Raw genomic sequence first — 11,897 nt, 5'->3', positions numbered from 1 at the left:
TTCGAGGCCGGAAAGGAAGTGGTTGTCTGCGGAACAAAGGATCTTGGTTATGTTGGTGTCAGATTGTTTGTTGCCTAATAACAACAAGAGCAGTTTGTTGGGTAAGTTGGAGTGTACCTTTGCTTTCTGTTTGAAGAATATGGTTAAGTTCAATCTGCCTGCTTTGTTGATGCAACACATGGTGTTTTGCCGGGATCACAACCGGAAGAGTTTGCCGCATGGAATAGTGCTAAGTTGGATCTTGGTTAAGAAAGGTGTTAGTGTGGATGGTTGTCCCTCGAAGGTTGTGGGAAAGATGGTGTTGGATACCGCCAATCTCCGGAGTTGTAATCTTTTTCAGTTGGATAGTGGTGAGTACATCACGCTTGAAGAGGTTGCTAGGAAAGCACCTGTTGAGAGAGCAGAGTTAACTGCTGAGCTTGGGATTCATGCCAGGAAGTTGAGCCTTGCAGTTCAGAGTTTGGGTGGTGACGAAGAAGTTGAGGAGGAAACAGATCAGGAAGAAGAAGAAGGAGCACCGGAGACCGCTGAAGTTGAAGTAAGTGAATCAGACGGTGAGGAACGCCGTAGAAGGGAAGAAGTTCACACCAAGAGAGGACAGGATGTCGCCTCTTTGCTTCGTTAGCAGAACAGTTTGATCACCGAGGGTTTTGCGTTTGTGAGGTCGCAGTTTGCCGCAGTGCATCAGAGGCTTGATCGGTTTGAAGCTAGTTCTAGTCACAGAGTTGAAGCCGAAGAAGAAGAGTCTGAAGAGGCTGAAGAGTCTGAAGAGGCTGAAGAGTCAGAGAGTGAAGAGTTCTAGTGGTGTTGTGGTAACCCCGTTCGTTTCTTTCTCTGTTGTTTCTTAGCCTTTGTAGCTTGGTGTTTGGTTGTTGTGTGCTTTGTGTGCTTGCTTGCTTTGTTTGTTGCCTTGTTGTTTAGCTAGTGTGTTAGTTGGTGTTTGGGTTGGTTGTTTAGTTCTTGGTTGTTGTCTAGAAGTTGGTTGTTGTGTTGAGGTTAGAGTTCTTGATGCCAATCTATCCGTTTGTTGACCTCTTGCCAATCCTTGAAATCGTAATGTCTTTTTCTTTGCCTTAGAACCTTGTGAGAACTTTTGGAGTTTTTGACCAAAAGGGATATTCTTGAAACTTCTTGTCACAATTTTGTTTCCTTGTTACCTTTCGTTTTTAATTCGTTGTACCCAAGTTTCGGGGACGAAACTTCTTTGAAGGGGGAGAGGATGTGACACCCCAAAAATCCACACTCCAAACCATGAATTAATTGAGTAATTAATTCTATTTCTTTTGAGGAATTGATTCCTAAAATCCTGATTTTTGATACTCAAGGACTAGTATTTGACTAGTCAATCTTTAAGTGGTGTTGTACCTTGTGCTTTGAGAGGAGTTCCCTTGTTCCTTACACTTTCTAAGAGTTAGTAAGGGTATCCTTGTCTTTTCACCAAGAGCTAGTTTTGTAACCGAAACCTAGAAGACTTCTTCACTTCATTCCCTTACATTTCCTAGAAAATATCTCTACCTTCTCTCTAGAAAACAAGAGTAGCTTGTTCTTCAAGCCAAAAGAAGCCTTTGTCAAGATTCCAAGTTTTGCTTCCAAGATTCAATCTTTCCTCTATTTTGGCATCTAGAAGGGTAAGATCTAAGCTTGTCTAGTCTTTTTGGTTCCATCTTGGTTGTCTTTTTCTTAAAGGTTGGATCTTTATGATCTTTTGGTTTGATCTTGAAGTGGGTTTGGCTAGTGAGCTTAGTGGAGAGCTTGTTGTGGTGTAAGAAGAGTCTTTTGGTCTTCAAGAGGTAACCCATGCTCTACAAAACCTATTTTGCTTACCTATATATGATTTCTTGGCTTCTACTTGTGTTTTGATATGAAATGTGAGAGTTTATGCATTTATCTTGTGATATTGCATATCTAGAGCTTGTGTTTAGATTTCCTTTGTGCCATTGCTTGGCATCTTCCTTGGTTCAAGTCATTTTGTTGTGCTTGGTGAGATTTGGCATGTTTTGGACTTGAATTTGTGTTTGGAGAAGAAAATCCCCGAAAGGATTTGTTGTTGTGCAGGGATGTACCCGCGGGCGGAACGGCGAGCGGGGCACCACCCGCCGGCCTACCCGCGGGGAACATGTGCCTTGTGCGTAGTGTACCCGCGGGCGGGACCACGGGTGGGGCACTACCCGTGGGTCCACCCGCGGGGTACACGGTGGTGTTAGATCGGGATTTGTTCCCTGTGATTTGTTTGTCTTGGTCTTTGATCTTTTGGCCTCCCGTTGTTCTTTTGTGGAACTATTTGAGCGTCTTCTTGATGTTTCGTAGGTCTAGAGCTTTATGGTAGGTATCCATGTAGGATCTTTGGTGTTGTGTATCGTGCTAAGTGTTCAACATTGTGTTTCGTTGAACCGTGTGGTGTCTTGTGTGTTCCTCGGAACTATCTTGAGTTTGATCGTTGTTGAGCTTGCTAGTTATTATCTTAATGCTAGCGTCGTTGTTGTCGATGGGTGGTGACCTGTCTCTTGATTGAGTATGTTTCATACCTCTTTTTCAATCCGTTGCTTATTTCGTGTGAGTGGTGGTGCGTGTGTGGCTCTACCTGGATTGCACGATTAGTGGTATGGGACGCTAGTCACCAAGGTATTGCAGCGGTCCTCGTGGTGGCCGTGACGTGATTTCATGGAGTTGTGGCTGAGTCCACGTGTTTGGGGGATAACATTGTGTTATCCGGGCATGTGTTGCTGTGAATTGGTGGGTTTTCGTTGGTGGTTATAGGTGGGGGACGACGGTCCCGGAGGAATAAGGTTGGACTTGGCTGTACAGGGGCTTTCTGGAGGTAATGGTTGGCACCGAAGGTACAAGGTTGGGGGTAGCCATAAGGTTGGAACAGGGCATAAGGAGGGCATATCAACTCGTGATGTGTGATGTCACGAGGGCTTGTGAAGCCGTTGTTGTGGTGAGTTTTCTTCTCTCGTGACGTGTGTAGTCACCGAGGCTTGTGGTGTGGTGTTTTGGCATGTGTTGCCGTTGGGTGAGTCTTTATCCTTGTGTGTGGTTAACCTTCGTGGTTTGGGATGTGTTCCCGATTTTATCCTTGTGAGTGGTTAGTCTTGTGTTGTCTTTTGATCTTGGCTTTTGACTTGTATATATGTATTCCGTTTCGAAAATGGTTTTTATATTATATATCTACCTATTTATGATACTTAACGGTATTGGTAGGTTACCAGCATCTTTCGCTGACCGGGCGTCGCCCCGATGTTTATCTTTGTATCTTTCAGGTGATGCGTAGTCGAGCGCGATGTCTAGAGCCGGTAGCTTAGCACCTGTATCTTTAGACAGTGTTGTTGAGGCCTGTGTGCCAATGTCTTTAGATTGTTCTAGTTTGTTGTTTTTGGAATAGTGTTACACTTGCAGATTGTCGCCGTAGCGTATACCTAGTGTGGTATACGTGGCATAACACCCCGTTTGGATTCCTTTTATCCAGTTATCTTTTTATCTTCCGCTGTGCTAGTGTTTGTTGTTAATCTGCATGTGTGAAGACTCGTTTTAAGTCTTGTTGTTTTGGGGGGTGTTACAGAAGCGGTGCTGCTGGGAGTCATCGTGGTAATCAGCAACCTTTTAGAGCACGTGGCCAACAGCGTGGTAATCAGCAGCGCTCATGGAATGGTATTAGTCCACGTTGCCAAATTTGTGATCTTGTGGGTCACACAGCCATCACGTGCTATCATAGATACTCGGACAGTGCTCAGGCAAACATGGTGTATCAGGATGAGTCTAGTCCGGGTGCTCAGAGTTGGTTCCCTGACACGGGTGCCACTGATCATGCCACGCCCGATATTTATGCCCTTATTACCTCTGAGGACTATATGGGTAATGACACTTTATGTGTCGGTAATGGTAAGGCCTTGTCAATTTCTAGTGTTGGGCATACTTCGTTTTCTACCCCGTATAGGTCTTTTACTATGTCTTGTGTTCTTCATGTTCCTAAATTGTCTGCGTCTTTACTTTCGGTTCAGAAATTTGCCTCTGAAAATAACGTGTTATTTGAATTTCATCCCTCGTTTTTTGTTGTGAAGGATGTCATAACCAAGGAGGTCCTTCTTCGGGGTAAGATCACAGGTGGTCTCTATTCATTGCCCGTTTCTTCGTCTTCATCTTCTTCGTCTGCGTTCTTGTTTGCTCGTGCGTCGTCTTCCGTTTGGCATAGGCGTTTGGGTCATCCTCATCAGCGGGTTCAGAGTCACATTTTAAAGTCATGTTTGGTTAGTCAGTCTGGTCGTTTACATTCGTTATGTAATGCGTGTCAATTGGGGAAATCTGCGCGTTTCTCCCTATCTCGTGTTGCGTCTTCTAGTAGTGAGTGTTAGACTTGGTTTACACTGACATTTGGGGCCCTGCGCCTGTTTTCTCTGTTAGTGGATATCGTTATTTCGTTATCTTTGTAGACGATTATTCTCGTTACACATGGTTTTATCCTATGCGTTTGAATTCTAATATATATGTCATTTTTGATCGTTTCCGTGCTTTGGTTGAGCGTTCATTTAATTGCCGTATCCAGGCTATACAATCTGATCTTGGTGCCGAGTATAAGAAATTACACTCTTTATTTCTTTCCCTTGGTATTAATCATCGGCAGTCCTGTGCTTACACTCACGAGCAAAATGGTCACGTTGAGCGTAAGCATCGGCACATTGTTGAAACTAGGCTCACTTTAATGGCTCATGTGTTTGTCCCATCTCGTTTTTGGGACTTTGCGTTTGAGTCTGCTGTCTATCTAATCAATAAAATGCCTACGTCTGTTCTGCAAAATTCCAGTCCTCACTTTCTGTTACACAAGTCTCCGCCGTCTTACTCTTTTCTGCGTGTATTTGGTTGTCTGTGTTACCCTCATCGTCGTCCTTATAATTGTCACAAAATGAGTTTCAGGTCTGCTCCGTGTGTCTTTCTTGGGTATCCTAAGTCTTTTAAGGGGTATCGTTGTATGGATCTCAGCACTAACAAGGTCTTTATTTGTAGGCATGTTCGTTTTGACGAGCATGTATTTCCTTTTGCTAAGCCTGTTTTGCAGAAAACTGTTGAGGGTCTGGTGCAGCCATGGGCTTTTTCACGGGTGGTGCCTCGGGTACCTCGGGCTATGACTATGTCTTCTGTGGTGCCTCCTGTTGCTACTCCACCTGCTCCGCCTGTAGTTCGTGCTCGGGTGCCTCGGGCGCCACGAGCTTCATCTCAGCTGCCAGTTCGACCACCTGTTGTGATGGGGAGCAGGTCTAGGGCTGAAGGTGCTGTTCTAGTTGCTTTGTCTGCTGAGGTGTGTCGTGCAGAGCCTACTTGTTATACACAGGCTGTCAGGTTTCCAGAGTGGAGAGAGGCTATGGACGCAGAGTTTAATACCCTCATGTAGACTCAGACTTGGCGGCTTGTGCCCTATTGTGTAGGCATGAATGTTATTGGTTGCAAGTGGATCTTCCGTACTAAGCGGAAGGCTGATGGCTCTATTGACCGACACAAGGCGCGTTTGGTGGCTAAGGGGTTCAACCAGGTAGCTGGGCAGGACTTCTTCGATACGTTCAGCCCCGTGGTTAAATCGACCACGGTTCAGTTGCTGTTGTCTTTGGCGTTAACCTCGGGCTGGGTCATTCGCCAGCTTGATGTGCATAATAGGTTTTGGAATGAGGCGTTGGCTGAGACAGTGTATATGCGCCAACTGCTTGGGTATGCTGATGACCAGTTTCCTACTCATGTGTATTTGTTTCAAAAATCGTTATATGGTCTCAAGCAAGCTCCTCGGGCTTGGTTTAACAGGTTGCATACGTTTCTTCTGTCTGTTGGTTTTTGTCCGTCGAAAATAGATGTCTCTGTTTATCTTTTCGCAGGGGGAGCTACGGTGTATTTGCTGTTTATGTGGACGACATCTTGGTTATGGGTAGTGATCCGTCCTTGGTGTCCACTCTCATATCCAAGTTGTCTACTACCTTTAAGATTCGCGATCTTGGTGCACCGGGTTTTTTCTTAGGCATTGAGACGGTTCGCAGTGATACTGGTATGCTTCTTTCTCAGAAGCGTTATATGGTGGATATACTCAAGCGTTCGGGTACGTCTGAGTGCAAACCACTGGCAACCTCGGTTCCTGTTTCTCGTCTTGTCGCTGGGTTAGATGCGCCATTTGCCGATCCCACGAAGTACAGGAGTTTGGCTGGTGCCTTGCAGTATCTCATGGTAACTCGCCCTGAATTATCTTATGCGGTTAATTTATTGTGTCAGCACATGCATGCCCCTACGGATGCACATTGGACTCAGCTTAAGAGAGTGTTGCGGTATGTTAAGGGACTTTACACTATGGTTTGCAGCTGCGTAAGTCTTCTAACGCCGATATTCATGCCTTCTCTGACTCGGACTGGGCTGGCTGCCCTACGGATAGGAAATCCACGAGTGGATTTGCTGTTTTTCTGGGTTCTAATCTCATTTCGTGGGTCTGTAAGAAACAACGTACAGTGGCTAGATCTTCTACTGAAGCTGAGTACAAGGCTCTTGCTGATGTCTGTGCTGAGGTCACTTGGGTTGTTGCGCTGTTGCGTGAGTTAGGTGTGTCCTTTGTGACTGTTCCGAGATTGTGGTGTGATAATTTAGGTGCCACCTACATGTGTGCCAATCCAGTCTTTCATGCCCGTACGAAGCACATTGAGATTGATTATCACTTCGTTCGTGATAAAGTGGCTGCAGGTGATTTGCAAGTTAATTTTATTTCAACTAAGGACCAGTTGGCAGATATATTTACCAAACCGCTTGCTGCTCCGCGGTTTGTGTTCTTACGTGACAAGTTGCAGGTCGTTGCTCCAACCTGAGGTTGAGGGGGAGTGCTAGGACTCTTATTGTGTTACAGTCCTAGTACGCTTATATATCTGTATTTTGTATATACTCTTGATATGTAATCCTGTACATTCTGATGATTGAATATACAATCCTAATCGTTACTACTACCAATGTCGTCTATAAAGAGATTTTCAATAATGTATAATTCAAGTCATTGATATTATGTTTTTTTTTTACATACAAAGATGACAAAATTGCTATATATCTACAGAGAAAATAATCTTCCGTATAAAACATTTCTATAACTGAGTTGCTAGACAACGAGCTAATTAGCCCAATTAATACAAATTCTAAACACTGATATATAAAATCTCAAGAGTTGCAGCACTGAATGCGTATATCTACACGTTAACTATTAATTGGGAAATTATTTACTCGAATTCAAGCATTCATAACATCATAAAACATAATCGGTGCAACTCAATTCTTCAATTATATTATATAATATTCGATGTTATAATTTATACAATTGTATATCGATCTAAATGTTTTTAAAATATTATAACATATTCATGTCGTGCAACGCACGGGCGCAAATACTAGTTAAATAAAATCTATTAATCGGTAATATTGCATAATTGGTAATATTATGTGTGGTATTATGTATATAATATAATTGTTAATATTATTGTTCAAGTATAATAAAAACCCTATGTAATAATGTAATAATACAAAAATAAAATAAAAATAAAAACAATAACAACAAAAACAACAACAACAACAACAACAACAACAACAATAACAATAATAATAATAATAATAATAATAATAATAATAATAATAATAATAATAATAATTCAAACAAAACTATATACAAAATAAAATTAAAATTAAAAAAATAAGAAGAAGACAATGGTGGCTCCCCTTTGTTAATGATTTGAGAGCATTTTGATCCCGCATTGAAAATGTTTACAAACATATAATTGCTTGCCGATCAATGTGGGCAAGTATTGAGAAGTCCAAAGGCTTTTTTTTTTTTTTAAAGTACTATTGACCAGACAAATTATGTCGTGGAACTGTGTCCACCTTGCAAGGTAGACACGGTTCAAAAATTGTTCATAATTATGAATATATAGTTCAAAAATTATGAACATATAGTTCTATAATTATGAACATAGTGTTGTGAACGTAATTATGAACATATAGTTATGTAATTTTGAATATAGATATTCAATAATTGTGAATATGAAGTTCAAAAATTATGAATATATATTTTTATAATTATGAAGATATAGTTCAATAACTATGAACATAGAGTTCTGTAATTATTAATATAGAGTTCAATAATTATGAATTTGAAGTTCAAAGATTATGAATATATAACTTTATAATAATGAACATGTAGTACAGTAATTATGAACATATAACTGTGTCCACCTTGCAAGGTGGACACGGTTCCACAACCTAACTATTCGATTGGCCCTGTTACATGTAAACTTTTTCAACTTATTGAAGCCCAACTTGTCAAAAGTCTCTTATTTAAGAGATCTTATCTTAATGGCTTCGTATTTTAATTTTTTTTATTAATTTTTTTTTAATTTATTAGGGGGTTTGAGAAAGATGAACCCAAAATGTATATGAGTTTTTAGTTTTTAGCAGTTTGGAGCAAATTGCTAAATTATTAAATAATATTTTTAGTGTTTTGATTAAATATAAAATGTTAAACAGACGAATTTCTTAAAATTTTGACGAATTTGCCAAATAATCAAATTACAATAACAACATCAAAAAAAATATCAACAACAACAACAACAACAACAACAACAATAATAATAATGATAACAACAACAACAACATCAACATCAACAACAACAACAACAACAACAACAACAACAATAATAATAATAATAATAATAATAATAATAATAATAATAATAATAATTAGTAGGTTTTGTGAAAAATTAACTCAAAATGTATATGTTGTATTAGTTTTAGTAGTTTGGAGCAAATTACTGAGTTATTATATAATTTTTTTTTGGTATTTTGATTAAAGTTAAAATGTTAAAGTGACGAATTTGTTAAAATTTTGACAAATTTATCAATAATCAAATAATAATAATAATACCAGGACTATGTGGTCCAATGGTATCCAGGTTGGACTTTTATTTGGAAGGTTGTAAGTTCGAGCCTCAGTGGAGGCGTTATTAGCTCTTTGTGTTTCAGTAGGTTGAGAAAGTATATGAACAGATATTACATTGTAATAGAGCTAGTAGCATTCAATAATAATAATAATAATAATGTTGCAAAAATCGCGCCTAGGTCGCCGGTTCGGCAGTTTAATTATTATTATTATTTTTTTTTTGTTGTAAAAGTGTTAAAAGTTCGGGAAGGCATAACTTTTGACTCAGTTGTTCGTTTTGGACAATAAAATGCTTCTTTTGCTCTTAATTTTAATTTTTTATGTATTTAGATGGGTTCAACAATATTCAAAACGATTTTACAACCACTGATGTAAATAATTTGTAAGAAAATACTAAAAAATCTTATGTTTTATTAGTGAATTTCACAATTTTTAATTTTAACTTTTTTTATTTTTAAAAAAAAAAAAATCGGCGCCTAGGGGGCGCCTAACGTTTTTTGCAACCTTGAATAATAATAATAATAATAATAATAATAATAATAATAATAATAATAATAATAATAATAATAATCCAAACAAAACGATATATAAAATAAAATTAAAATTAAAAAAAAATAAGAAGATTACAAAAGGGAGCCACTGGAATTGTAGTTCATCAATTCTGAAATTTTAGTTCATAGATTCTGGAATTTTAGTTCATTCATTCTGGAATTTTTAGTTCATAGATTAGATTCTGGAATTTTAGTTCATCGATTATGGAATTATAGTTCATCGATTATGGAATTATAGTACATCGATTCTGGAATTTTAGTTCATATGTTGTTGCTGGAAATCGAACCTGAATTTTTTTTTAAAGGGGAGACGCGCATTTTTAATAAAACGACGTCGTTTTTGCATCCGTATGCACCATGCATGGTGCATACGGATGCACACCATAATTTGCCGATCAATGTGGGCAAGTATTGAGAAGTCCAAAGTCTTTTTTTTTTTTAGAAGTAAAGGAAAATTAAAAATGGAAAGAAAATATTACAATAATAATACTAGTATTTACGCCCGTGCGTTGCACGGAATGAATTTGTTATAATATTTTAAAAATATTTACATATACAATTGTATAAATTATACCATCGAATATTATATAATATAATTGAAGAATTGAGTTGCACCGGTTATGTTTTCTGATGTTATCAATGCTTGAATTCGAGTAAATAATTGCCCGATTAATAGCTAACGTGTAGATATACGCTTTCGGTGCTGCAACTTTAGAGATTTTATATATCAGGATGGGTGACTCTGAAAAAAGTCACATACAATTAACCGTGATTAAAGACTGGTATTTTCAGTAATAACTCAACGTGAGTTAGTGTTTGACCCTGACTTTTGTTGATAGTCATGGCATATGCGAGCATCAACGTGAATTGTTTTCGTTAAAACTTGAAGGGCAATCTCGTATCAGAAGGGTGAAAGACATTTTAATTGAAGATTTTACTTTTATTAATAGTATATATATAGATTGGTGTAAATAATAATTAATAAATTATTATTTCCTTATAAAATTACATAGAATTTCAAATGATTTTTCTCATTTATTACGCAGAATTTGTTTCCGTTATTCTCACAATTATAATGGCTTAATTATTCTCAGAATTTGATAACTCATTTTCCATTTTATGTACATATTAACTTTAATCTGCGGTAACAATTCATTAGATATTAGTTAATTTTTATATAAAATTTTGTTACCAATCAAGCCTCAATGGAGGCGTTATTAGCTCTTTGTGTTTCAGTAGGTTGAGAAAGTATATATGAACAGATACTACAATGTAATAGAGCTAGTAGCATTCAAAAAAAAAAGTACATATTAACTTTAATTTGTGATAAAAATTTATTAGATATTAGTTAATTTCCATATAAAATTTTGTTACCAATTAAGCTTTATTAATTTTTTTACCAATTAATTAATATTCATATAAATTTGGGCGGGAATGTTGAAGATGAGGATTTTAATTTTATTAATAGTATAATATAAATTGGTGTAAATAATAATTAATAAACTATTATTTCTTTATAAAATTACGCAGAATTTCAAACGAATTTTTTCGTTTCTTACGCAGAATTTGTATCCATTATTTTCACAATTATAATAGTTTAATTATTCTTAGAATTTGGTAACCATTTTCCATTTTTATGTACATATTAACTTTAATCTGCGGTAACAATTCATTAGATATTAGTTAATTTTTATATAAAATTTTGTTACCAATTAAGCATTATTATTTTTTTACTAATTAATTAAAATTCATATTAATTTGGGCTGGAATGTTGTAAAGAAGGATTTTACTTTTATTAAAGTTATTTCACTAAGGAAATTAAAACAAATTAAAGTAAATCTAATTATGCTATGTTTATTCGTAACTGTATATTAATTTCATTTTGAAATTATTGGTTCACATATTTGAATTATTCATTTTTTCTTTAATTATTCTCGTTGTAAACATAAATGATATTATTGTAATAATTAATTTATGATATTTATCAAATTTTATTTTTAAAAAATATAACATTTACACATGTTGTGAGGGGTTAAATAATATTTTGAAATTATTTTTTATTAGTATGTATTTTTATTTTAAAATATTTTCCAGCAATCCAAACACTCTCTTAGCCTCCCATAAAAAAATTGATAAATAAAAGTCATTTTATTAAGAAAATTAAAACTAATTAAAGTAAATCTAATCATGCTATATTTATTTGCAACTATATATTAATTTCATTTTGAAATCATTGATTCATATATTTGATTTTTTTTAATTATTATAATTTATAAACAGAAATGATATTGTACTAATTAATTTATGATATTTATCAAATTATATTTTTTAAAAATATAAGATTTACACATGTTATGAGGGGTTAAAAAATATTTTTAAATGATTTTTTATTAGTTCACATATTAATTTCATTT

At 36.4% G+C, this 11,897-nt stretch overlaps 1 protein-coding gene across 1 annotated transcript; it reads left to right on the top strand.

Annotated features, from left to right (window-relative positions):
• Window positions 1–5,419: 5,419 nt before the first annotated feature.
• Window positions 5,420–6,824, top strand: LOC109180736 (uncharacterized mitochondrial protein AtMg00810-like). Its single transcript, XM_019330446.1, has 4 exons — window positions 5,420–5,784; window positions 5,856–6,198; window positions 6,330–6,564; window positions 6,703–6,824. The coding sequence occupies exons 1-4, from the start codon at window positions 5,420–5,422 to the stop codon at window positions 6,822–6,824; spliced, it is 1,065 nt and encodes a 354-aa protein (XP_019185991.1).
• The last annotated feature ends 5,073 nt before the right edge of the window (window positions 6,825–11,897 follow it).

This window comes from Ipomoea nil, unplaced genomic scaffold (genome assembly GCF_001879475.1).
Source record: "Ipomoea nil cultivar Tokyo-kokei standard unplaced genomic scaffold, Asagao_1.1 scaffold1034, whole genome shotgun sequence".
Classification (NCBI taxonomy): domain Eukaryota; kingdom Viridiplantae; phylum Streptophyta; class Magnoliopsida; order Solanales; family Convolvulaceae; genus Ipomoea; species Ipomoea nil.
Note: the sequence above shows the minus strand (reverse complement) of the source record. Positions and strands in the feature narration are given on the sequence as shown.

Coding starts and splice junctions, on each gene's coding strand:
- LOC109180736 (XM_019330446.1), top strand. CDS start 5,420: ATGAATGTTATTGGTTGCAAGTGGATCTTCCGTACTAAGCGGAAGGCT. Junction 6,199..6,329: donor GTGCCTTGCAGTATCTCATG/GTAACTCGCCCT, acceptor TATGGTTTGCAG/CTGCGTAAGTCTTCTAACGC. Junction 6,565..6,702: donor TGCGCTGTTGCGTGAGTTAG/GTGTGTCCTTTG, acceptor AAGTGGCTGCAG/GTGATTTGCAAGTTAATTTT.